Here is a 24,397-nt window from a genome sequence, read left to right on the forward strand (position 1 = left end):
TCCGCCTGCAGATATTCCCTAAACCGCCAAGCAAATCACCAAAATACGACTTAACTTTCTCGCAACCAAGTTTAAACTCCACTGCCAGCTAACACTGAGCACAAATATTTGAGTGCATACTTATAATTTTCCAAATCTATTAATCTCCAAAAGGATTGCCAGAGATCCACATTGATTCTGGCGAAGCGCGCCCAGAACTAATTCGCAAATCTGTCGCGAAACTAGAACAAATCCCGGTGCACGGAGGTTTAACCCCTTCGGATTACCTGAGTCCTGAGTGCTGAGTCCTGCGTCCTGAGCTCCATTGAGCTGTTGAAAATCGTGCCGTAAGCCAAGGCAGGATCTGCCACAGATAATCCCCGGACCACAAATGCGACCCTTGAACTAGTTTGGGCGGGATTAGGAGCAACTCGAGGAGTCTGTGTCGCAGATTGCTAGGAAACTAATTCGCAGAATTCAATGTCAAATGATAAGTGGATCAAAGCACCAATCCAATATTCTAGAATATTGGATATTGCCAATATGTGTCTGAATATTTACTATCCCTTGTTTTAACTGAAAGTAGGTCATGGCCAGAACACTCATTGGCCATTTCAGGAATATTTTGCCAAGTTATAAATGCGCCCCATTGAAGTGATTAGAAATGGCCCACTTCGTCAATTGCTCTCCCGATTCCAATCAAAAATCATTATCGAATTATAAATATCCTGATTAAATTGCGACTCTGCGGAATTGGTGTTTTTGTTTTTATTGCCGCTTGTTAGTGCAATTAATAGTCAAAACAGCGAGCGGAAGCGAGACGCACTGAGAGCAACCCCAAAGACCGACCCTGTTTGGATTGGGTGTAATGGATATTTTGACGCCGAAGCAGCGAAAGACTGCAAATAAACATCCACAAGTTCCCAAACAACGTCTACAAACATATAGAGCCCAGTTTCGTGTGGAAGGCGAGTGGAACAAAATGGTCACAAAATGGAGGGCGGAGCCTTGTGAAGAGGGTTTAACTGCCCAACTACCTGCTGGCCATCTCTTTCGCGCACGCCGTGCGCACAGGCTACCCGTCTCTTTCGGCCTGTGGGCTCTCTTCGTGTAGACTTCGTTCGAGCGACCGGGGGTTGGACTATAAATAGCGCGATCCGGGGCTGTAGAGAATCAGTTTAGAGCTAGCATCTCAAGCGCAAACATCTCAAGCGATCCCAAGTCGTGAGTGAGAAACAGAAACCAAAGATATAACATAAAGATATCATAATCAGAAAAATGGTGAAAAGTGAAATGGAATTCAAGAGCAACTTCTCCATCGATGCCATCTTGGCAAAGAAACCCAACAACCCGGCCACGCAACCCATCAAAACCGAACCGGTCCATCATCATCATCATCAGTATGTTCATCCATACTCCAATTCCGATGGCGAACTCTCGGCTTCGGAGGATTTCGATAGCCCCAGCAGGACCAGCACACCCATGAGCAGTGCCGCCGAGAGTCTATCATCGCAAAACAATGACAAACTCGACGTGGAGTTCGACGATGAGCTGGAGGATCAACTGGACGAGGACCAGGAGAGCGAGGATGGCAATCCCAGCAAGAAACAGAAATTGACCGCCGGCAGCGATACCAAGAAGCCGCCCTACAGCTACAACGCCCTCATCATGATGGCCATCCAGGATAGTCCCGAGCAGCGACTGACATTGAATGGCATCTATCAGTATCTGATCAATAGATTCCCCTACTTCAAGGCCAACAAGCGGGGCTGGCAGAACTCCATTCGCCACAATCTGAGCCTGAACAAGTGCTTCACCAAGATACCCCGCAGCTACGATGATCCCGGCAAGGGCAACTACTGGATCCTCGACCCCTCGGCCGAGGAGGTGTTCATTGGCGAGACCACCGGCAAGCTGAGGCGCAAGAATCCCGGTGCCAGTCGCACCCGCCTGGCCGCCTATCGCCAGGCCATATTCTCGCCCATGATGGCTGCTTCGCCCTACGGAGCACCTGCACCCACCTACGGATATCCGGCTGTTCCATTCGCCGCCGCTGCCGCCGCCGCCTTGTACCAGCGCATGAATCCCGCCGCCTATCAGGCCGCCTATCAGCAGATGCAGTACCAGCAGGCTCCCCAGACCCACCATCATCAGGCTCCCCATCCCGCCCAGATGCAGGGCTATCCTCCCCAACTGAACGCCGAGCTGTTCCAGCGCATGCAGTTCTTTGGCAAGTTCCCATCCAGCTAAATGTTGGGCAGTCGGCGCAGAACCAAGCCCAGCGCTTTGGATCAACCAAAAACCCAGGGACAAAAGGGTCGCTTGTGGAGGGAGCTAGGACTAGTAGGACTTCCTGCTCGCTTTCCCCCGTGGAAAAACCCGTGACGTCTAAATGCTGCATTTAGCAAATTCCTTTGGTCATCATCGCACTGACCACTTCGCTTCTTCAGCGGATCCTTCGTGTCGACTTGGAAAGTCGATGGTTACAGCAATGCAAAGAAGCAGCCAAATCTTCAGGACTGCTGAGCCCGAAAATTGCGGAGAATTCTTGCAGCCCAGGGCCCTTGTAGTTTGCTCACCAACTTTTGTACATATGTAATTAGCAAATATAAAAAAGTAAAAAAAAATAAACAAATTGAAAAAGAACAAATTTAAACTGCTTTCTCATTTTTAAAAACTATTTTGGAGTAATAAAATATTTTTAGATCGAGTAACCAGCATAATACCCAGCATCACACACTTAATACCACATTTTCGTTACTACTTAACTGCCTTTCTCTGAAAACCCAGCAGCTTCTTTTTGCGTCGAACGTCAGCTGCTGTCCAGCTCACAGTCACATCCCGTAAATATTTACCCAGCTTCCTCCAGCGACTTGCTTTCATCCTGATGACTTAATTAGTTGTTTGCTAGCCAGAGCGGCAAACATGAAAATGATTCCCGAAAAAGGCAGAAAAATGCGAGAGGATGAGGTTCAAAATGAGCCATCACCCATTGACTCGATTTTGTTTGGCTCTTTACATGCCCAGTGACAACTCCAGCTGTGCGAGATGTGCTGGGCACCGCAGGTACGATCCGGTCCGATCCGATACGATATGATATCCCATAGACTCGGCGATACCATTCCTCGTACCCCTGAACCCATGAACCCCAGCCAGGCCATTGTCTAGATCCCTCTGTCCAGCGGGCACACTTCGCTCCCCTGTCTTTCCGCCCAGTCGCAGGCTATTTTTCTTAACTTTTGTTATACAACTTCTTAACTAATATGTGCGCTACACTGGCAAAAATTCTCTAGAATATAATAGAGCAATATTTCCTTACTGGGAAACTTAACTGTTTTTTTGTGGTACTATGTTTTATCAAAGCAAAGCGGACTGAAGAATTCGCGGCCAAGGTTCGGAAATACATTCAAAATTTTCTGAAAAAATAATCTTTTAAATGGAACTAACTACCTATTTTTCGCAGCGTAAGCCAGGGACTTTCCTAGACCTCAATTTGAAAGATGAGAACGTTAGGGAAATTGTAGAAAGAAATAGTAAAAAGGGCACCGACTTGGGCGTTGTTTCTGAAATTTCTCAAACAGTGTGTTTTCGGGTTCTCCAGTGGATGTCTTCATTTTCGAAAATTTCACTTGGTGCGGCGGCTTCTGATTCTTTGATCACTTGACATGTGTTTGTGTGTGCGTGGCTTAAGTGCGCGTTGGAGTAAAAGATGTGAGAAAAAGGGAGCATCATCAGCATCAACAAGTTTTCCCCTCAGTTTTCCCTCCAATCCGATTGACAGGGAAAAATTCGAATAACAAGCCCAGGCGATATCATAAATACGGCGCTTTTCACTCTTTTCCCTCTTGCTCTTTCCCAGGCGATTTGTAAACGAAATGATAATTAATATCATCGTTACTAGATTAATCTCCCCACTCCTTATACATATCACCCTTTTTATCTTCGGCGAGAAGCGATCGGTAGCAATTATCATATTTTGTGTGCCCATTTTTCTTCGATTCAATAATTGTAAATTATTGTGTGTGTGTTGGTAAATCATGTTATTGAAACGATTAGCTGGCAGTTTTATAAGGTGTCAGTTAGAAATCGGGGATGTCGAAAAGAGTGGGGAATCGGTTGGGCTAGGAGTTGGGCCATAACTCAGTAATACCTAATCGAATCAGGTGGGGCTTACCTCATCTGCTTGTGATGAAATGCTTAGATATATTCATACAATAAGTCTGGAGACACAAAACGTTTTGATTATATAGATTTATTTTTCAGATTATTGTTACAATTATTCATTTGTTTGTTGGTGAAAACTGCGATTCTTTTTGTAGCGCTTCAATATTTGCTGGCCTAAACCCTTGCTTTGTTTAGAAAATTTCGGTATACATGGTTCTGCTCACTTTAGCAGTTCCTAAAGAAGCGCTTTTCTGTTTTCTTATGGAAAACTTCTCCCATTTCACATCGTGTATGTACATATTTGGGGTTTATGCTCGGCTTAGGCCAGTGCAAGAGTTAAATCGGTTTTGGCCCACGTCTAAGCCATCGATTCAAATATTTTGCATAGCCATATATACTTATACCCATATATCTACCAAAACTGAACTGTTGTGCTCAATCCGCAGATCAGGCGAATAGAACAATTTGCTGGCGGCATTGTTTTATTGGGCTGCCCGGCTTAAGTTGGCCCTGGTTTGTTATTGAAATAGATCGGATGAGCGCATTATATACTTAACACATCTCATGTGCCCTGGTTTCGGATTGAATTCAGAAATCCACTTACCTAAGCCCGGACTAGCTCTAAGCTCTAAGTCGCTAAATCAGTCCGAGGGTCTCGGGGTTTCTTAAACTACATATCACTTTAGAAGAGAATTGGGTATCGGTACACCGAGTACCGAATACCGAATACCGAATGGCAATAGTGAGTAGCACGCGCTCGAGCAAAAGGGAAATGGATGTGAAATTGAAAATGTCTTAGCCAAGTCCGCTTTCTATTGGCTTAAGTGCTCGACATGCAATTTACAAAGATAACAAGCAGAAGCAAAGCGAAACCTCGGATCTGCCTTACTTATCTTATTACCCGGGTTAAGTGCAGGGATTACGGTGTCGAAAGAGCAACCTTGTGGGTCCTTCTGGTCCTCTGAATAGAGCATACTATGTGTATGGTGTACAGAAAGGGCTCAGCCAGCAGATGCCGAGCACTGATTACCCAGCATGCGTCTTCGGAACTCGGTAAGCATCCGGGCATATAGAGCATACATTGATATGCCAGGATGCGTGTGCCGTTTGTTACACTTTTTGTCCATTTAGACTGCTCCTGGGTGCTCCTTCCCAGCTCTAATGATTCAAACCCATCGGCTCAATTCCTGGTCGGGTCTATTTCATAAATATTTTATACATAATCGGCTAGTTTCTCGGCCGCTTTGTTTGTGCAAAGGCTTAAGATCAGCAGTGGTTTTTTCTATCGGGTTTAGGTACAAGGATAAGTTCGAAGTTCAACGGAGCAGATACTATGGATAGGATTTTTCCTTCTTTGTGAGGTGTCTAACTGATGGGAAAGGTGTGGAAAATTGATCAGGTATCAGATACTTTCTTTAGTTATTATGTTGCATTACAAGTCAACTTGGAATATTTATATATAAGTATCAGCTATGGTTACCCCACATTGCGTAATTGGATCAGCTGAAAACGACCGATGAGAACCTAAACATCTGTTAACCCAGTTTGTTGACAGTAAGTAGTTGAGACCAGCAGCCAAGTTGCCAAGCAAAAATATTGACATTATCGATTGGCTTTAAAATCCAGCTCGATGAGCCACCACTAGCACTATATACATATAAGCCCACATCAGCAGAAACGGAATGGAGGAGCCACATACAGAAGCCCCTCAAGTATTGGGTGTGTCACCTAGGAGTAATGCAAACTGAACTATGTAGAACCCGAGCCTAAGTCGAGCCAAACCCATGGAGAACCAGAGTGGCGACCACACAGTGACCACAAAATGTGTTTTTAATTGAAACTGATGTGGCTGGCCACTGCGCCGCATAGAAGGCTGATGGGTTCAGATGAGGGCAGGGCATTCAAATATTTATTAATACAATAATTGTTAACCCATGGGCCGCGGCGAGTGCTCGACCAATAATCAAATAATGGCAATACAAATACAGCGAATGGGAAAATATTTGAAAATATTTGAGCGACAAATGCGCAAAGTAACGAACACACATGTGGGCAGTTTGATGGTGCTCCTTAATTAGTTTCTTTCATTATCTTGGCCTCTCTGTTGACCCGAATTTCAATTAAGTTAATTTACGCCGTCAGTTCTCTGCCCCCTCTGGAGGAACCAATAAACAAATAAGTGTATGAATGAACCTAGTACGATGCGTAGTTCCATCAATTGGGAATGGGGCATACACTCACAATTAAGCAGAAATTATGAATGAGTAATTACGAGTTGCACTTGAACACTCGACCCGTCCAGTTAACACTACTTGATATAAAGAAATCCCCCACTCGCATCGAACGGAAGTGAGTTCATTCCGGGTTGGGGTTAAGTTAGCTCATCATGTTTTTCTTGATCTGGATGTTGGGCCCATCTGTGCCAAAGATGCAGAGATATCGGGGAAAAGACAGCTCGCATGATCAGTTGGCATCTGAACCTTCAATCCTGCAATTGCAAAGCGGAATTGCCCTCTAAATTGCGAGTGCAGTTGTCTTGGGGTGCGAAGAAGCCTTGGAGGAAGTGACCCCATATCCGGACCGGACTATCCATACTAGTTTAGGTCTCTCAAAGTATACACAACTAATTTGGCTTTCCCAGAACTGTCAAGATTAGTTGCAGATCTCTATTTGTAGGAAAGAACTCTGACTTCTACAGGAGTTTCTTTGAAATAAATCCATTTAAATCCAGCTGATTTTGATTTCCAGCCCTTCTCCACTGAGGCTAGCTAATTGCTTCCTAACCGCGACTTCTCCAAAGATCTGGCTGATGGAATCCCCACTCACTCTGCCTCAGATTTCACACTGATACACACTGTTAATGGTTTCAACACAACACAACTCGGCAGACAATCAACAAATTAAGCCAGGCCAAGGGCCACCACTCGGACCTCAATTAAATTGATTTAGATCGGGGAGTGGGGGTTGTAGCGCTCTAGTTCCCCAGAAGTTTCCCCGATCGAATGAACACTGTTCTGAACTGACCGATGTTTTGAAGGAAGTTGAGGAAGCACCAGCATAATCAGGCCATCAAACAACTTCTAAGCACTCTGACCGATCATGAGTAGCAATAAATCCGCAAAAGTACCCGCAAGTTTTTGACTATGTTCGAGTCTTACGCGTGACCGCTGACTTTCTATACCCTTGCATGGGGGTATATTGAATAGCAGGAAGTGTATTTCGAAAAGGTATTGATTCCACAATAAAAAATGGTTCAATAAGTTTATTGAGTTACTATCTTTGATTTACCGGAACTCTATTTATAGAAATCTATGACTACACAATTGCACAAAGCACGTTTTTAAAATGAGATGGTTTCTTTTTCTGATTTAAATGTTATAAGCCTCAAATATTATCAAGAGTAATTTAGGCTTCGGTATAAAAAATAGTTATATTTGTTTGATCTGCGGTTGCTTGTTGACGCTTGTTGTTGCTGCCGTTAATTGTTACGCAGTTCATTAACACACATCGCACCACGCCATATAACACCATACCGCAAACGGTCCGGGTTCGGCTCCCCTCGATATGGAACGTATAAGTGCGTGTGTGAGTGAGAGTGCCACCCTCGCGTGGCACACGCGACATTCCCCCCTCCCACACACACCGCCCACGGCCACACCACCCCCACCCATTGACCTTTCCACCAGCGCTAACGATGACATCTAAGCGGTGGCTGCTGTTGCTCTTTGTGTTGCTACACTGAGGGAAAAGCAATCAAGTCATACTTGCTATGATAAAATTATACTCCAAATATTGAACTCATATTTATTGCAAAGTTTATCCCCTTGTTATTTTGTGCTTACTAATCTCTTTTGGGCACACTGCGCTCCTAAGCGGAAAGAGGTGGTGCGGTCACACTGCTCTCACGTACATGTTTATTAAACAGAAGGAAATTAAAGTTATCTGTTTTTTTCTCAGTGTACGGCTGCTAGTTGCTTGGTTGCCCTTAACGATGACGCTGACGAGTGTCGCGTTGCCACTGCCTCAATTTAGTCTGCGTTTGTGGGTTGTTAATGTTGTTGGTGTTGGTGTTGCTGGTGGCTCTGCGTGAGTTTTGGCAGTGTTTCTCTTTTTGTCGTTAAATGCGTGTAAATCAGTTTATAACACATTGTCAACAATTATCAAGTGTTAGCCACTGGGAGGGGGTGAGATTTGGGCTTTTTATTCTTTTTTGCCGGGCTTGTCGACCGACTTGTTGCGCTACATTGCAGATTTTTAAGAAAATATCTAAAATAAATATCTAACTTGGAATAGTTAGTATTAGTAATTGTTCATATTTTAAAAATGTACACATTCTTGTTGAACCTTTTTTTATAACTTCGTTTTAAGCCCGTTCCGCTCATCCTGTACTTTACCAGATGGTCAGACTCCAGCCTCAGATGATCTCACAGAGATAACATTCATCAGATATTCCTTCAAATCATTTTCGCTGCTTTAGCGCACTTATCAACCATCGGTGCTGAATGTTTCCCTTTCGGAAATCCTGGTTTCCGGCTCATCACCCCGATGTTTGGGCAAACCATATGCTCTGGGCAGCACGGACCAGTGTGTCCACGGTCCATGGAGCAACCCCCAAAAAAAGGACACCCCTGGCCCAATTTCACCCTTCGCCGTACTCAAGGCAACCTCTAGGACACTCATTTGGCTGTTTATTTGCAAAACGAGGCACACGATAACAGCAACAGCAACAGCAACAAAAGTAACAAGTGTGTCCGAATCCCGGAACTGTCCAAAGACCCGTAAACGTGATTTCAACAAAATTTGGCCAATTTGTCCGTGCCCTTTCCCCGTCGGGAAAATCCCCTTGAAAACGCGTCAAAGCGAAAAGCGAGAGGAAAACTCTTTTAAACGCTGTGAACTATGTTCTAAAATGTGTAACATGTTTTGTATTACAAAGTCAATGAAAGTAGTGCACACTAAAAGAAAGATAAGCACACAGCGTTTCTTGTTTCAAGCCATTCATTCACAAAACTCCTTGGGAAGAGTTATTTTTTGCAGTGCAGCCTATTTTGTCAACTGTCGAAGAAGCTTCAAACGAAATCAGAAATCAGCCGGTCACCAAGCCGGTTTAACCCTTTCCCCTTAATCGAGCCAAGGGCCAAATTGAAAATATTTGCATGGCTAAGAGACGGCGATTAGGATACGAGCAAAGCAAGGACATCGAGGAGGACACAGCTTGAGGTCCACGAAATGAGATTAATACGCGCTAAGCTAAGTCCTCGTTCCGAGCCTGGATCGATCTAATCCTTGCTTAACTCTTTCGAAACGGTAGCTGGCACTGGGTGTTTGGGCGTAGGTAGGACATTGTAGGATTCCCATTGCCGACTGCGACCATGTAAACAGACCATATAAACAGCGGAAGCGACGGGCTGTCCTTTAAAACCCCGCGATCCCATCCTTAACCCCTTCAGGAGCACCAATCTCGCAGGTAGCCAAAGAGCCGTGTTTGCATGGACCGCGCTGATCCGTTGGACAAACAAGCTAATCCTGCGGTTAAACTGCCATTGAGTTGATCAAAATAAGGCATGTACATATACCCGGAAGGACTTGCGCGTAGGCGTTTCGCCACGGGGCGTGGCAACTTTACGGCCAAGAACGGGTTGGGCACCGCCGAATTCCCTAAAGGGTTAAGCGTCGCGGATTTATTTCGGCCAAAATATCAAAAACCTCGCGCTGGAACAAAACTAAATGCCTGCTATAAATCTGGCTGATTAGTAAAGTACTCTCGCCCCCAAAAAATCGAAATGGGTGTGTATACATAGATCCGATCCCAAATCCTGAAATATAAATCCCCTTTGGTGCTACCATATGAATATGTCTCCTTTTCGGCGTTTTGATCAATGACAAGTTGGTTTTTTTCGTGGGTCGTTTTTCATGGGTTTTTGTTTGTCCGGGGCAATTACACTCTGTAGTTTCCGGACTACCGATTGTCGGGAAGTTCTAAGTCGGTTCTATGGTCGGTTTGTTTGTTTTGAATTTGTTGATACTTTGAATATTTTGGAAAAGGATTTGGCTGCCATTTAGCTTCTGAGTTCTTAAACGGCATTTCGGAAAGATAAATCGGCGAGAAATAAACATTTTTTATTTATTTGTTTAATCAAAGGGAGTGGGATGATTGATCGCCGGTGTCAAAGGAAACTGGCTGTCAATGTCTACTCTATTAATAATATTATAATGCTCATTACTAATTTGTGTGGGATCAATTGCATTTGTGTACAAATATTCAATTCATGTTCATAACAAAGTACACAGTGCATTGCTATTAAATAATTCATACTGAATACCACCCTCATCTCGTTTAATATTTTTTAATAGGACACCCTCGGTTATTATTCGTACCACATCATAATATAATAACATAATAAAACAAAATATAAGAAAGTGTCTTCCTTCTTCCTAATATCTCTATTATGCATTTATAACAAACATACAATTTCAAAGAAAACCCATAATTACCATTACCATACTTCGGTATCCCCCATTATTAAGTTGCCCATCCATTTAGATTCGAAACGCTGTCAGTGTAGTATGCAAAGCAGCCAAAACAATTACCCAACGCAGAAAATACAAAGATAAATACTTTAATTGAAATACCGAGAAAACAATGGGGCTACGAAAAATCAATTGAAAGACTGTTGGGCGCCATTTTGTATTGAATGGGGGGATTATTTGGTCCGAGGGGATATCCCATTCTCCAACTGAGAGAGCGCATGTCTCCACTCGGCTATCCAATAAGTTGTGGCCACACTCACACAACCGCAAGCTCGTGTGGAGACCACACACACGGAGATACAAAGATACAGATACACCCAAAACGAGATACCGATACAAACATGGCGTCGTCATCGTCGTGGTCTTCGGCTTTTGTTTTTTTATGGTTTTCGCTCAGGTAAAACATGTTTTCCCCTCACCTTTTAGAGAGATACAGTCGTGGTCGTGTGTGTCTTTTGGGATCCAATCGCACGACCGACGAGTGCACGCCCCCAATTTGTGAAAACAATTATTATGATTACAGCAATGATTTCGATTTTGAGTTCGGTTCCCTTCGGTTAGGGAGGGGTCGCTATAGAGGTACATATGTATGGACACGGCCATGGGGCATTTGTGGCATGTGTTTCGTGGCTCATGCGAATGCAAGCAGCTGCATTGCCACATTTGCGGGCCTTCTGGAAAATTCCTTCGTGGAAATTGATTGCACCAAATTGCATTTAATTGTCAGATTATTTTTGATTTGCTTGGCTGCAGAACAGCACTTTATTGGGTCGAAAGTTTTCAAAACTTTGCCAGAGACACTTTTAAAATGGTGAATTATACTTAATTGGAATGCATATTTACCCTAAAATATTTAGGGATATTTGCTAAAATAAGGGAGAAGCACATGTGTATTGTATATCGCAACACTTTCCACTGTGTTTTTTTTATTGAATATACCTATGTATATTATGTACATATGTATGTATACGTATGTATATAGACCGTCTGTATCACTATCATAAAAAAACCTTTCTAAGTAGTCTTAATAGTCTGCAGCTGCCAAAAAAGTAATACCTATAACTGAACAGATCATAAAACTCCCTCCAGCTAAATTTAGCTGTTGTAACAAATGATCTCAATGTAGCTATACGGGAGAATAAATCCAAAATCTGAAGCCACAAATCTCTGTTCGTATCTAACGGAATCGCAACCCCCTTTCGCTATCTATAAGTTTGCAAACTCGCCGAAAAATTAACGGGGGCAAATGGCAACTGAAACGATAACAACAACAACGGTTCGGGACACAATTAATAATGGCAACAGTGTGTAAAAACAAGAAACACATTACCAGCTGCCGATTCAAAAGAGCAAGGGGAAAAAAAATAATAATAAGTATACGAAAGACCTAGCGTATCAAAATGCAACCCACAATCCGGAAAAGGGTGACCCACTCCTATGAGGAATGGGGTGGACCATATACCTCTGTACCGCTATATATGTGGCAATGCGTGTGTATGTATCTGTGTTTTGTGTGCATTGGTGTGCGCGGCGTGGCGTCGGCGTTTTTCGTGTTTCATGTCGACGGCAATTAGTAAAACGAATGGGAAAATAAATCTGAGCGGGAAAGAGAGTTCGCAACTGCGCTGAGTGAGAGGGAGATGACTTTTCATTCGTTCCACAGCGCCGATTGGTCGGCTTGAGAACCACCCCCGACAACACCTCTGAACACCAAGACCCTGCTGGAAGCAGAAGAAAGAAAACCGGACCGACTGCGATTGGGAATTATTGGGAATTCTCGTTTTTAGTCTACACTGAAAGCCCCAGAGCAACGGACGTGAAATCGTGTATTTTTGTGGGCTGTGTATTGTATCGTCGAGCGTCGGTAAAACTGAACGTAAAGCGAGAGAACTGAACGAATGAGCCAATTTGAATAGCTAGTGAATGGGAAACGGCCAAATAAATCAACTTGAAGTTAATTAAAACAAATAAAATGAATTTAAGATTCTGGCTGTCTTAAGTTCTGGCAAAACCATAAAGAACTCTATGATCCTTTGCTAAATCAAATTCAAATCCCAACTAATTGAAATAACCCACGAAAGTCGTAGGCAATGTGGAGTTATTAAACCATCTGACCTAAACATCATGGTGAAGATCGAGGAAGGTCTGCCGTCCAGCGAGATCAGCGCCCACAGTCACCACTTTCAGCACCACCACCACCCACTGCCGCCACCCACCCACCATTCCGCGCTCCAAACTTCCCATCCCGTCGGTCTGAATCTCACCAATCTGATGAAAATGGCCAGGACACCCCATTTGAAGTCCAGCTTTTCCATCAACGCCATTCTACCCGAGACTGTGGAGCATCACGACGATGATGAGGACGAGGATGTGGAGAAGAAGTCGCCAGCAAAATTTCCGCCCAACCATAATAATAACAACCTGAATCCCACGAATTGGGGCTCGTCGGAGGATCATGAGGCGGAAAGTGATCCCGAATCGGATCTCGATGTGACCTCCATGTCGCCGGCTCCCGCTGCGAATCCCAACGAAAGCGATCCGGATGAAGTCGACGAGGAGTTCGTGGAGGAGGACATCGAATGTGATGGTGAGACAACCGATGGCGATGCGGAAAATAAATCGAACGACGGCAAGCCGGTGAAGGATAAAAAGGGCAACGAAAAGCCACCGTACAGCTACAATGCCCTGATCATGATGGCCATTCGCCAGAGCTCCGAGAAGCGTCTAACTCTGAATGGCATCTACGAGTACATCATGACCAATCATCCCTACTACCGGGACAACAAACAGGGCTGGCAGAACTCCATAAGGCACAACCTGAGCCTGAACAAGTGCTTCGTGAAGGTGCCCCGACACTATGATGATCCCGGCAAGGGCAACTACTGGATGTTGGATCCCTCGGCGGAAGATGTATTCATCGGCGGATCGACGGGGAAGCTGAGAAGGAGAACCACAGCCGCCTCACGCTCCCGCCTGGCCGCCTTCAAGAGATCCCTGATAGGACCCATGTTCCCGGGACTGGCTGCCTATCCCCAGTTTGGCCAATTTCTCACCTATCCCCCGACGGCGCCCAGTCTGCTGGCCAGCATGTACCAGCGTTACAATCCCTTTGCCCCGAAAGGTGGACCAGGACATCCGGGCTTGCCACCGGGCTTGCCGGGACTGCCCGGACCGCCGGGCCCTCAAGGACCGCCGGGACCCCCGCCGCCGCCCTTCGTTGCACCACCCACGAGCAGTGAGCTCTACCAGCGATTGCAGTACCAACAGCTGTTGCACCAACATGCGGCAGCCGCCGCACTGGCGGCTCATCAAAGGCAACTGTCGGTAGCGGCTGCATCGGCGGCGTCCCAACCACCGCCCAATCCCCATCACCACCCACACCTGGCGGTGGGTCAGGCGCCCCATTCGCCCGGCGGGGATTCCCCCGGACCCTCGCCACAGCCCCTCATCAAACCCGTCACCGTGGTCTCACGCAACAGCTGAAGATTCTGGACAGAAGAGTCCTTCGATTCAGCATCTGTAGCTCATAAGTATTCACTGTACATAGATATAGCCGCGACTGAGGCGCTAGACGCTTGTAAATAGTTGAGAACTGGGGGAAATACGAAATACGAAAACTAAAGAACGAACCTAAATTAAAACCAAATTCGGTTAGCCGGATTTTGAGGAAGCCTTTGCAGAGCTTGTGAAAATACTAGGGTTATTATAATCGATCGGTATGAAAACATATTTTTATTGTATTTCTAGGATTAAAGTTCTAAATCAAAATTAAATATGAAAATAGCTTTTGTCTCTTCTGTCTAAATGAGAATATAATTCAAGTAATATAACTCCTTATTAATATCAATAAATGTATTGTTACGTTACGATAAAATCCCATCCAATACTGATCTATAGCAGCATGAAAATGTTAAAAAACCCGATTTGAAATACCTCTGCAAAGGCTTTTCCCAGCGAGTGTTTCAGAGTTGGTAACTTGTTGTCACATATCCGCGATATATGTAATATGATTAACGATACTTAAGCGCTGCAGCAAAGAACTAAGCACCATTTAATTTATATATTAATGTACATTTAGACACCGAACGAAGCGAAGATAATAATTGAAATAAAAATTCAAAAACAAAAAGGCACAAACTAATGAGATCTGCGGGGGGCATTGGGCATTGTTTGTGGTCGGCGGGTGTTAAATTGAACTGCAGCCACCGCTAAATGAATCTGTTGTCGCGACAAACTTGTCGGCAATCCGACAACAGGAAGTCCTTAATAACCGAGAGGCAGAATCATATATTTGTGGTATATGTATAGGAATTTCTATGGGCCCATCAATGAGCATCTAATCACATTTAATGTTGGCGGCAGGCTCACAAACGTCAGCTAATTAATAGAAGACTAAATGCCTGGCTGTTGGCATTTTGTTTGATTTCGATATGAACTCTCTTTAAAAATATCGCACAAATGAAAGGAATTTGATAGAGGTATAAAAGTATACATATCTAAAGATTATGGCGCCGTTCGAGTCTTCTAGCCAGCGCATATTTATTAGCTGAAATTAAAAGCACGTTCTTTGGCTGGCTGGTAATAACCACTCATTTTTCTTAGTCGCCGTCTGGCGCGCCTTGAATGCAACGCGATCTTTAGCCGATTCACTTGCTCACTCCCATGATCAAGGTGGTGATTCATCGCTGGGCGCGGGGGTTAACAAACTGTGATTGTGCAACTGCAACTTACGGGGCGTATGCGTGATATTCGCATCCATCTAGACGACAATTGGCGGCTGACATTTCTCAGTTGCACATTTCAATTGAGGCGAAAATCTTAGACATCAGTGGTTGGGGGAATGGGATTGGGAATGCGAATGGGAATGCGAATGCGAATGAGATTATCCAATTCACTTAGTTAATACGAGTATATTAGTCGTGCTCGTATTCCTGCGAACTGCATTTGTTGTTACAGTTTTCAATTGCGTTTTGCCTGCTACTCAATTCCATTCAAGTTGCCAATTATGCGACCATTATTCAATCAAAGTAAATTTATTTGTTTGTCTCTTTTCCACGTAAATCTCTCTTTCGCAGGAGCCCTCCAGAGTTCTCCACCTCATCCCCCACATTTTCCCCATTTCTTTCAATTTATTCGCCTTGCGCGACGGATTATTGTCTGTATAAACATCTTGAGCGAATTATCCCCATACCCGTGTATTCAGCTGATTCTCGCTCACATTCACATGATGTCACAGGCAGTTGACTCAATTAACTCGGGACTTGTGTGTCTGAGGCCTAAGTTCAAGAAACTCTATGTCGCAAAGTGCGCCGAGAGTCGCGCTAACTCTGATTTAGATTGAATGTGGCGCCAGTTTGTTGTGGGTTTTGTAATACTCTTGATTAGCCCATTAGACGTGTAGGAGTGTTGCAATGCCCACAGGCTGCAGCCACTCAGAGTTTCTATGTTCTAGGGTATTCAGATATTTCAGATATTTGTCAGATATATCCCTTAGTGAGCAAAGCGTCCGACAATCCCCTATTGTGAACCCACTTATTAACACCTCGGGTCCTCGGCAAATACCGCGAGCTACCCACTCAACCCCAAAAATGTTTGGTAACCTTTAAAAGGCGAGTAGAAGGAGAGAACATCTGACGGAACCCTGACAGGCCTGGGATCTTTTGTTTGACTTGTGGCATGGCTAAACTGTAATAATTGGATGAGGCGAGACCGATGATCATCAGCATAATGACGAAGGCGATGGAGTTGGGGTCCGCGGCATGAGTGCGATGATTGTGATGATTATGATGGGTGTGTGTGTGTGACTGGCATGAAGAAATCATTTTATTATTTTCAAAATTATAGCATGCAACATCGATACACAACAAGCCGCAACTAAAGCGGCAAACGTCAGTGGAACAATGGTGGATCAAAGGAGGCGAGAACTGGGGGACTAATGACGATAATTGCACACCTCATATACTGGAGTCGGCTCTATTCACCTGGGCCATAAACACAGGCATTAACACCTGACCCAAGACAGCGACAAAAGTTTTTCTCCACTGCAGCTGCACGGCAAGAAATTTGAGTACTGCCTCCAATTGAAAAATGCCTCAAAAGTAGTACTACTACTACATTTTAAAGGAACCTTTTTTATATACCTTTTTGGAACTTATATTTGCTGCTGTGTAGGAATGTTTTCTCGCAGTGTACGCAAAGGTGTTTTCCCTGCAGCCAGCTCATTGTTATGGTAAACAGTGACCCATTCCCCCGGTTTTCACTCCTTCGCTGACCCGTTCCGCTCTTAATTATAGTCGCAGCTTAATCTGGAGCGGGACAGCTGAAGCTGAGCGCTAACAATTGGACAATGGCATTGGAAATGACTTTATAGGGGGGAGTACAGTACTTTGTAATGCCGCCAGGTGTTGGCCATAATGGGGGGCAAACTTACATACATACAAACGTTGTTGGCCAAAAAGCGCACAAGAGTTGCCAAACAAATTCTTTTGTTATTTAATTGTAACCAAATTATTTCCACACGCTCTTTCTTCGCCCGCCTCTATTTTTACCATTTTTACCATAGCCATTGTTCGCTTTAGCCATGTCTGACTGTCGCTGCTTTCGAGCAGATCTTTATCGCCTTCAGTTTACAAATTTTAGTTCCTAATGAGCGATTTTAAGCATTGTAATTCATGACTTTGGCGGCTGCCGCTTTTTATGTGGTTGTATCTTGCAGTTTGTTTTTTTGTACATTTTTTCCATGCTCATGATGTTGAGTTGAACTTTTTTGGGGGTGTGGTCGCTTTGAGGGCGTGACTTGATATTTAAGCTCAGCCTGGAAATTGGAATGGCATTAATACTCCTCCATTTTGTGCATTTCAGCTTTGAAGTGGGTGCAAAATACGTCAGTATATTAATTACAGGTCGTGAACGGTGTGATGATATTCCATAAATGCAGACGGAGTTTATTGAATTAAATATAAAAATCCATACACTATTTTTAAGCAAGTTTTTTTTACATATAGAAGTAATACTGTGACATAATATTATCTCTTTTAAAACATATAATATTAAAATAGTTGCTTTTGTTTACTTCCCTATTGTATGTTACCCCTAGGATTTCATTGTAAAAGATTGCCACTTCAGCGTTATTAGCCCAGAAGTAACATGTAATGCCCTCTATTCAGTGCAGAAATTTAACCCAACACTTGAAGATCTTATGATCTACTTTTCTATTGAAGGCCAGACATATTAGACAACAATTGGATCGCTTGATAATCTGCTTTCTGCAACCACAGCAATTTTACCCGCAAAATATCACTGACTGAATAGCCTCTCCCATTTGGAGGATAACTCACTCCTCGAGGATTATGCCAAAAAAAAAAAAAGAAAAATTGCAACCAGTATCCGAGCCAGTTGCTCAATGTTTCCCAACAGTTATCTAGGACATCTGCAGCAGAAAAGGTCAAGGTATCTGGAAAGCCTACACCTCGCAGCCTCAATGGTCTTTACGTTAATCTGGGCAGCTGGCCAGAAGTTGGCCAATAAGTACTTGGGTAATACGAGCAGAACAAAAACAAGCAGGGATAATATTTTCATAGGCAAAACAATTGTGGTTGTGCAAGGAAGTGACTTTTGGGAACGCTAGGCACTTGCAGCTGCCCAAGTATATCCTCAATCCCATGTCCTTTTTCCCAGTCCGTAATTTCCTGGGAAAGCTTTCGGTGCATTTCGCAAGCCAAAACACTTGAGCACTTAAAAAGGCGCATTAACTCGACTCTGGTTTCCGATTCCTCCAGCCAACTTCTATATCTTCGCCCTTTGTGTGAAACAAAAATGTTTGTTTCAATACGTTGGCTCCGTGCATTTTACGGTGTTGGGAAACAGACGAAATGGACTCATTGATTCCAATTGACTGATTTCAATTGAAGTTAAGTGTCTGCCACAGTCGCAGCCGCAAATGCAGTGGCGCAACGCCGTTCCAGCCAACTGCCATTTGCTTTTCACATCCAGGTCGAACGGCGTTGCCTTGTTGACTTTGTTTCTGCTACTCATTGGGTTAGATGTGGGGTATGAACGCACTGTGGGAACCTTGGCTTACTCATATAAACCAAATTGTGCAGCTGGAGAAATAAACTAGTTGGACAGTTTGGATCATTAAACTTCTTCATGAGCTGCATCACAACATATTTCAGCTACTATTTTAGGGGAAATAAATTTATAAAATAAATGCATTGACTGGTTAAGTTAAACGTACAACTTACTATGTAATTAACACTTTGCAGCCATACCTGAATTACTAATGGGTATTTCGTGGTCTTTTTAGAACCCTTTCATGATTGCATCCTTGTTCCTGTTTTGGTCACGGCAGCTGAACTCTGCCCTCTCGTTGGGGGTGACTCCCTGCCCCTTTGGGCGATCCCTCCCCTTCCCTGCCCGTTCCCATGCCGCGCCACAGTCGACCTTGTCAAGTACGTTGTTAGCTGTTGGGCAAATGTGCCACACAAGTGGCTCACATCAGCGGGATCGAAAAAATAAAAGCGAAACGCATGGAGAGCTTCCCAAGAAAACGCAGAGTCAAAGTTGAGAAAACGCTGCTTCCGTTTAATTGACAATTGAACCCGAACCCGGACCGAACCCGGACCGAACTCCTGGAGAATGTGTGCTACTACTATCCATCCGGCAAAGTCGAGTCATCCCAAGTCATGCGCTTAATTTCCCGTTTAAAACGCCATTCATTCAATTAAGCGAATGAATTTGTGGCACGGCAGACGACAGCAGAAGTTTTGCCTGCAAGAAGACTATCATCATTGAGGCACAGAGATCTCTCGGCTGGAGCTCCAGATCCCATTCCATCCCATCCCATCCGATCCGATCCAATCCGATCAGATCAGATCGTATGGGATGCAATGGTATGGCATGGGATGGAGCATGCGGGTCTCTGGGGTCTGCTCTTCCGATCTTTTGTCTGCCCCCGGGGGCTTTCTTCACTAATCAGACGCGGGTCAAAATATTTACCACTTGACCCTATTGATTTAATTAAATAGTTTCAAGACATTCAACTGTTTGTTGGCCGCGCAAAACGAATTTCGTGCGCGCGAGAGCACTCAGATACAGAAGCTGCGATCGACTAACTATCTTTCAGATACGCACACATTTCGCTCGTTTTGTCTTCGAGCTGTCAACACAGATTCCAAGCTGCAGACGTGTTAATTAACGAGAGAGTTAACTAATTGTTGTTAGCAAAATATTTTCGTAATTCGATACTAAATTCGAGTTCCGCTCAAGTTGGTTGCTTGTGGGCTTTTGTGTCGAACAGCACAAGACCTCAAGGCGTGGAACAGTGCAACGAAATGGGAAAGATATTTAGGAGGCTAAGATAATATTTAGGTTATTCAATTTACCTAAATTAAGTGAGAGATAACAAGTACAACCTCCTGTCATTACTAGAAAATTAAACGGATAAACTTTATTTAAAAGAACTCACACATTTTAAATCAATAATATTTACATCTAAATTTGTATCATGTGTTTTACTACCATATTAGTTTTCATTTAAGGCTTAACCACTGTTCAAGTTTGTTTCTTCCATTAGTTTTCATTTAAGGCCTTAACCACTGTTCGCTGTTTTCGCTGTTGACTGCCCATGTCGAAACGCTTAACTGCGAGTGGCAATTGGATACCTGGCTGAATCCAAATACGAATCTTAATCTGAATCTGCGAGTCTTTGTGGCCAATGAACACGGCAGCGGCACAACACAAAAACTTGGCCGATACTCAAGTTTTATTTGTGCATTTCGCGCGCGCGTTCTCGTTGTACCAAAATGCTTTTTGGTACCCTTCAAAAAGAAAAAAATCAAGGAGCCACTGATGTCCGAAATCAAAATGGTTTCAGTTCGCCTGGGCAACGCCTAAAATGTTTCATTGTTTTTGGTGTGCCCTGTTGGCAAGCGGCGCTTCAACAGATAGATGTGAAGTTTGTTGCCCAAAAAAAGTAAGTCCATAAATCAAATGCTATAACGTTTAAATATTCATGAGTCAGGACAATGTGTGAACAAGCGAAAGGAGCTGGAGGATTGAACAGGAGGAGGAATGCAATGCGTAATGTATTAATTTCATTTATGGCCATATTTATTCTCATGACAAGCATGCGACGGGATGGGATGCAGTGAAAAAAAAACTAAGTCTGCTGATAAACAAATCCTAGACATAAGTACAATTTATCTACAGAGTCATGACGAAAGTTCAAAGTTTTATTAAAATAAATGTTTTTTTTATTAATAATCCTACTAATATTTATTATGTATGTTGCAGTAATTTTCAGCTACACCACAAAATTATGAAATAATATTTTTAAAGGATTTTCTTGCCGTGCACAAAGTGGAGAATCCGGAGCGGACGACATTGCGACATATAAATGACAAGGACACTCCCATATTTAGCACGTCTTAACATATGGGTGAACAATGGCAACTGTGGCCAGGGTGGTGCAAAGGTGGTGCAAAGGTGGTGGTTTCCAATGGATCCGATGAACGCGCATCGGGTGCTCGCAGCACCCTGAAAATCACAATTGCGCGGGTTAAATGAAATGGAGAATGCCATTCCTAATTACGCGTCTGTGTGAGGGTATCCTGTGTGTCCTGTGCATACCGGGCACCCTTTTAAATATACATGTACTCGTATATATATTTTCCTGCCCGGCATTTAGGCTGGGCTGTCATCGCAGCCATTGTTGGAAGCCAGCCGCCGCAGCCGCAGGACGAAGGATGAAGGATGAAGGATGAAGGACGATTTCGTGTTTCTGCCTCGTTTGCCTCATTCGCGATCGCACATCCTGCCCAACAGCCGTCTCGTCCTTTATTTATTTGTGTTTATAATACAACAAAATCAGCTACGCTTTCGTTACCCCCGGAATATATTTATGCCCATATATTCCTCCCCATTCCGAAGAACTGGTCTTCTGGGCTTTCGATTATGACTGTGACTGCCATGTCGACGTGATGTTTACATTTATGCATTATTGTTTCCGTATGTCCTGGGCCCTTTTGCCCATGAGTTCCGCACAATCACGCTCATCAGCATTTTTTATATTTTTCCGCTTCTATTTTAGTTTCATCTGGAGGTGAAAAAGTGGGATTTGCGAGATGATGCAACCGATTTCGGGCGACAGAGTCAAGTGGGTCATGTGGCTCGTATTGATATGAAAATCATTTGTAGGCTAGTGAAGCTAACGACGATTAGGAAAATGTATATGAAACTGAGTTGTTTTTAAAATTAGCAATAATATTCATTGCCTGCAGTCTAAAAGAAAAAGAACGCGGTTTTGCAAGCTCATCAACTCAACTGAATGCTCTACGTTTTCCACTTGAGTTGCATTCGATTCGCTAGCTCGTTCTCTTTCACACCTGTTCTACCTTTCTCTTTCCGCTGGCTTTCAAGTTTCCTTTGATTTCACACAATTGGGAATTACAGCGGACCCAGTGTTTTTGTTTCAGTTGCTGCAACGCATTGAGATTCAAAATAAATAAAATAATATTTGGAATTTCGCACCCCAAGTAAGGGCGATGGATTCAGGACGTAGGGTTTGTGGCATTAGTTCGGCTTTACAACTGTTAAGGAGATGCTATTTTTATATTTTTTTACGACTGTTGTTGCTGTTGTGATTCGCTACGACATTACAGGGATACAAAAAAGCCGGGGAGAGAAACACAAATTGAAATGGAAACCAGACGCCTCGGGCCTCCGGGTTGAGGTCTTAATCTAACCGAAAAGGCAACCCCGAGGGACCAAATCCGAATCCGAATCCGAATCGGAATTGGAATCGGAATCGGAATGGGAGGCATATGCAAGTCCCTGTCCATATGTCCTGCTGCAAAATTCATCCCCTGCTCTTTCGAGTATTACACGGATTTGTATTACGCTCTATTGACTTCTGTTGCAGCCAAGTGGCCTTATAAGCGCCCAATGGAAGTGGGCTTTTCGTCCCCGCTCAGGGTGTTTACTGTAGTTCCGGGGTGTTTGCCGTAAACGCAGATTAAGACATTAATTTAATTGCCCATCCCGGTTGCAAAAAAAAAAAGGAAAGGAAACAGATCGAAAGTTGGGTGGAAAATGTTTGCCGCCCGTTTAACCATTTGATTTGAGCTGGTAGCTGTGTAGCATGTCGTTGATTTACTCACTGCCATTTCGTGTGGATTTTCCCATGGAAAAGCGAAGGCCAAGGAGTGGCACTTGATTGGCTTGCACTGCTGTTGACTTGGCTCTGCAAACAGGTTCCCAAGGAGTTCTACAACAAGTTGACAGAAGTTCTGTGAACAGAACTTTTCAACTATGAGTGGATGGGATGAAGCCCGTCTATGTATCATAAACATCTTTAATACATTGTAATTTTATTATGCATCTTAAAAATCTTGCGTTTTCCAGTGGCAATCAGAGCAGTGTACAAATTCAGATGTTCCCTGTCGCCCTGCATATATCAATAACGATTTTCCACTATTTTTCAAGCAGCCAAGGCAATGGTCTTGATTTTGTGCGCGCAAAGAGGCACAAATAAATTGCGGGAAAAAAACCTTTGAGTAAGAGACTCGGCTAAAAAGCGACTAAAAAGCGGCTTAAAACCGCTTCTCGTAAATCGCAACTGCGGATGAGGGGAGAGCAGTCGTCGAGCTTTTGGCTGGGCAAAAATGTTAATTAACTTTTCAATCCTTAAATAATGAATGATCAACGCATCCGCGGCGACACGCTGGGTTCCTTTTTATCACTGGCAAAACTCCCGGGAACTCGGGGCCCCTGAAAGTGGAAAGGAGCTGCTCTCGGCTGATATTGGCTTGCATATAATTTATATTCGATTCGATAAATTTATGCGCTGTGTGAGCATGCGCATGCGCCCGCGATCGCGATCGCCACTTGGACTACCGACGGTGGAAACGGCAGTCTAGTTTACCTGTCCAGACGGCGGTGGATTGCACCCAGCTTCCAGCTCCAGCTCCAGCTCCAGCTCCCAGATGCGAGATGCGAGTTGCCATATGCGAGTTCCTCAGCTCCACAGCTCCTTAGTTCCTCTATCCAGTGTCAGCGGGTGACCCGAGTGTTTACACGCAAATTTACACTCTCATTTGTTGCGCGGAAAATTGTGCTCTGGCCAAATGAAGATGCGAGTAAGGATACACTGCACATAATTCGGCCTTAGTGTGCATGCTTACAAAAACTGTATAGCTGAGCTAATGCAGAAATCTGCTGCCATCTACAAGTTCTTGCTAAAATAAGAAAAGCAAAACCTGGGTAAAAGTATCTTGCATAAAGTATCTTTTGCAGTGCACTGGGACACGGATACAGGCAGCTTGTTGCCTGCCACTGCTTTGCCATAAATAAAGTTTGGATTATGCGGCACCAGCATTTGGCAGTGCATCCCACAACAGTCGGGGGCAAAATCGGAGGTATCCGCTCGTAGTTGCTTGCAATTATCGCGCACTGTGCTGAGAAATTGGTTTTTGCCACTTCGCACTTTCATCATTTTCAATCACGTTCAATTTTAATTGAAAATTTTCAAATGCATTCAGCGTACACAAAACACGCTCCGCACATGCAACATTGTATGGCAAACATTTTGTTTGGCTCAGGGAAAGGGTCTCTATAAGGTTCCGAAGCTACTGTTGCAGAACATAAATCATATAACATTGTGTTGACTAACTGGAGGGACTAAGTAAAACTATTATTTCTGGTTGGCACGTCATTTAAAGCAGTG

The 24,397-nt window shown here is 43.9% G+C and overlaps 2 protein-coding genes across 2 annotated transcripts; both read left to right on the top strand.

Moving 5' to 3' along the window:
• Positions 1-1,122: 1,122 nt before the first annotated feature.
• On the top strand, positions 1,123-2,627 carry LOC6541152 (fork head domain transcription factor slp1). The gene has a single exon (XM_001968589.3). The coding sequence runs from the start codon at positions 1,258-1,260 to the stop codon at positions 2,227-2,229; it is 972 nt and encodes a 323-aa protein (XP_001968625.1). The 5' UTR covers positions 1,123-1,257; the 3' UTR covers positions 2,230-2,627.
• Positions 2,628-12,409: 9,782 nt separating this feature from the next.
• On the top strand, positions 12,410-14,793 carry LOC6541165 (fork head domain transcription factor slp2). Its single transcript, XM_001968590.3, has one exon. It carries the CDS (start codon positions 12,799-12,801, stop codon positions 14,155-14,157), a length of 1,359 nt encoding a protein of 452 aa, XP_001968626.1. The 5' UTR covers positions 12,410-12,798; the 3' UTR covers positions 14,158-14,793.
• The last annotated feature ends 9,604 nt before the right edge of the window (positions 14,794-24,397 follow it).

The sequence above is a fragment of the Drosophila erecta genome, unplaced genomic scaffold (assembly GCF_003286155.1).
Source record: "Drosophila erecta strain 14021-0224.00,06,07 unplaced genomic scaffold, DereRS2 tig00000055-arrow-pilon, whole genome shotgun sequence".
NCBI classification, from domain to species: domain Eukaryota; kingdom Metazoa; phylum Arthropoda; class Insecta; order Diptera; family Drosophilidae; genus Drosophila; species Drosophila erecta.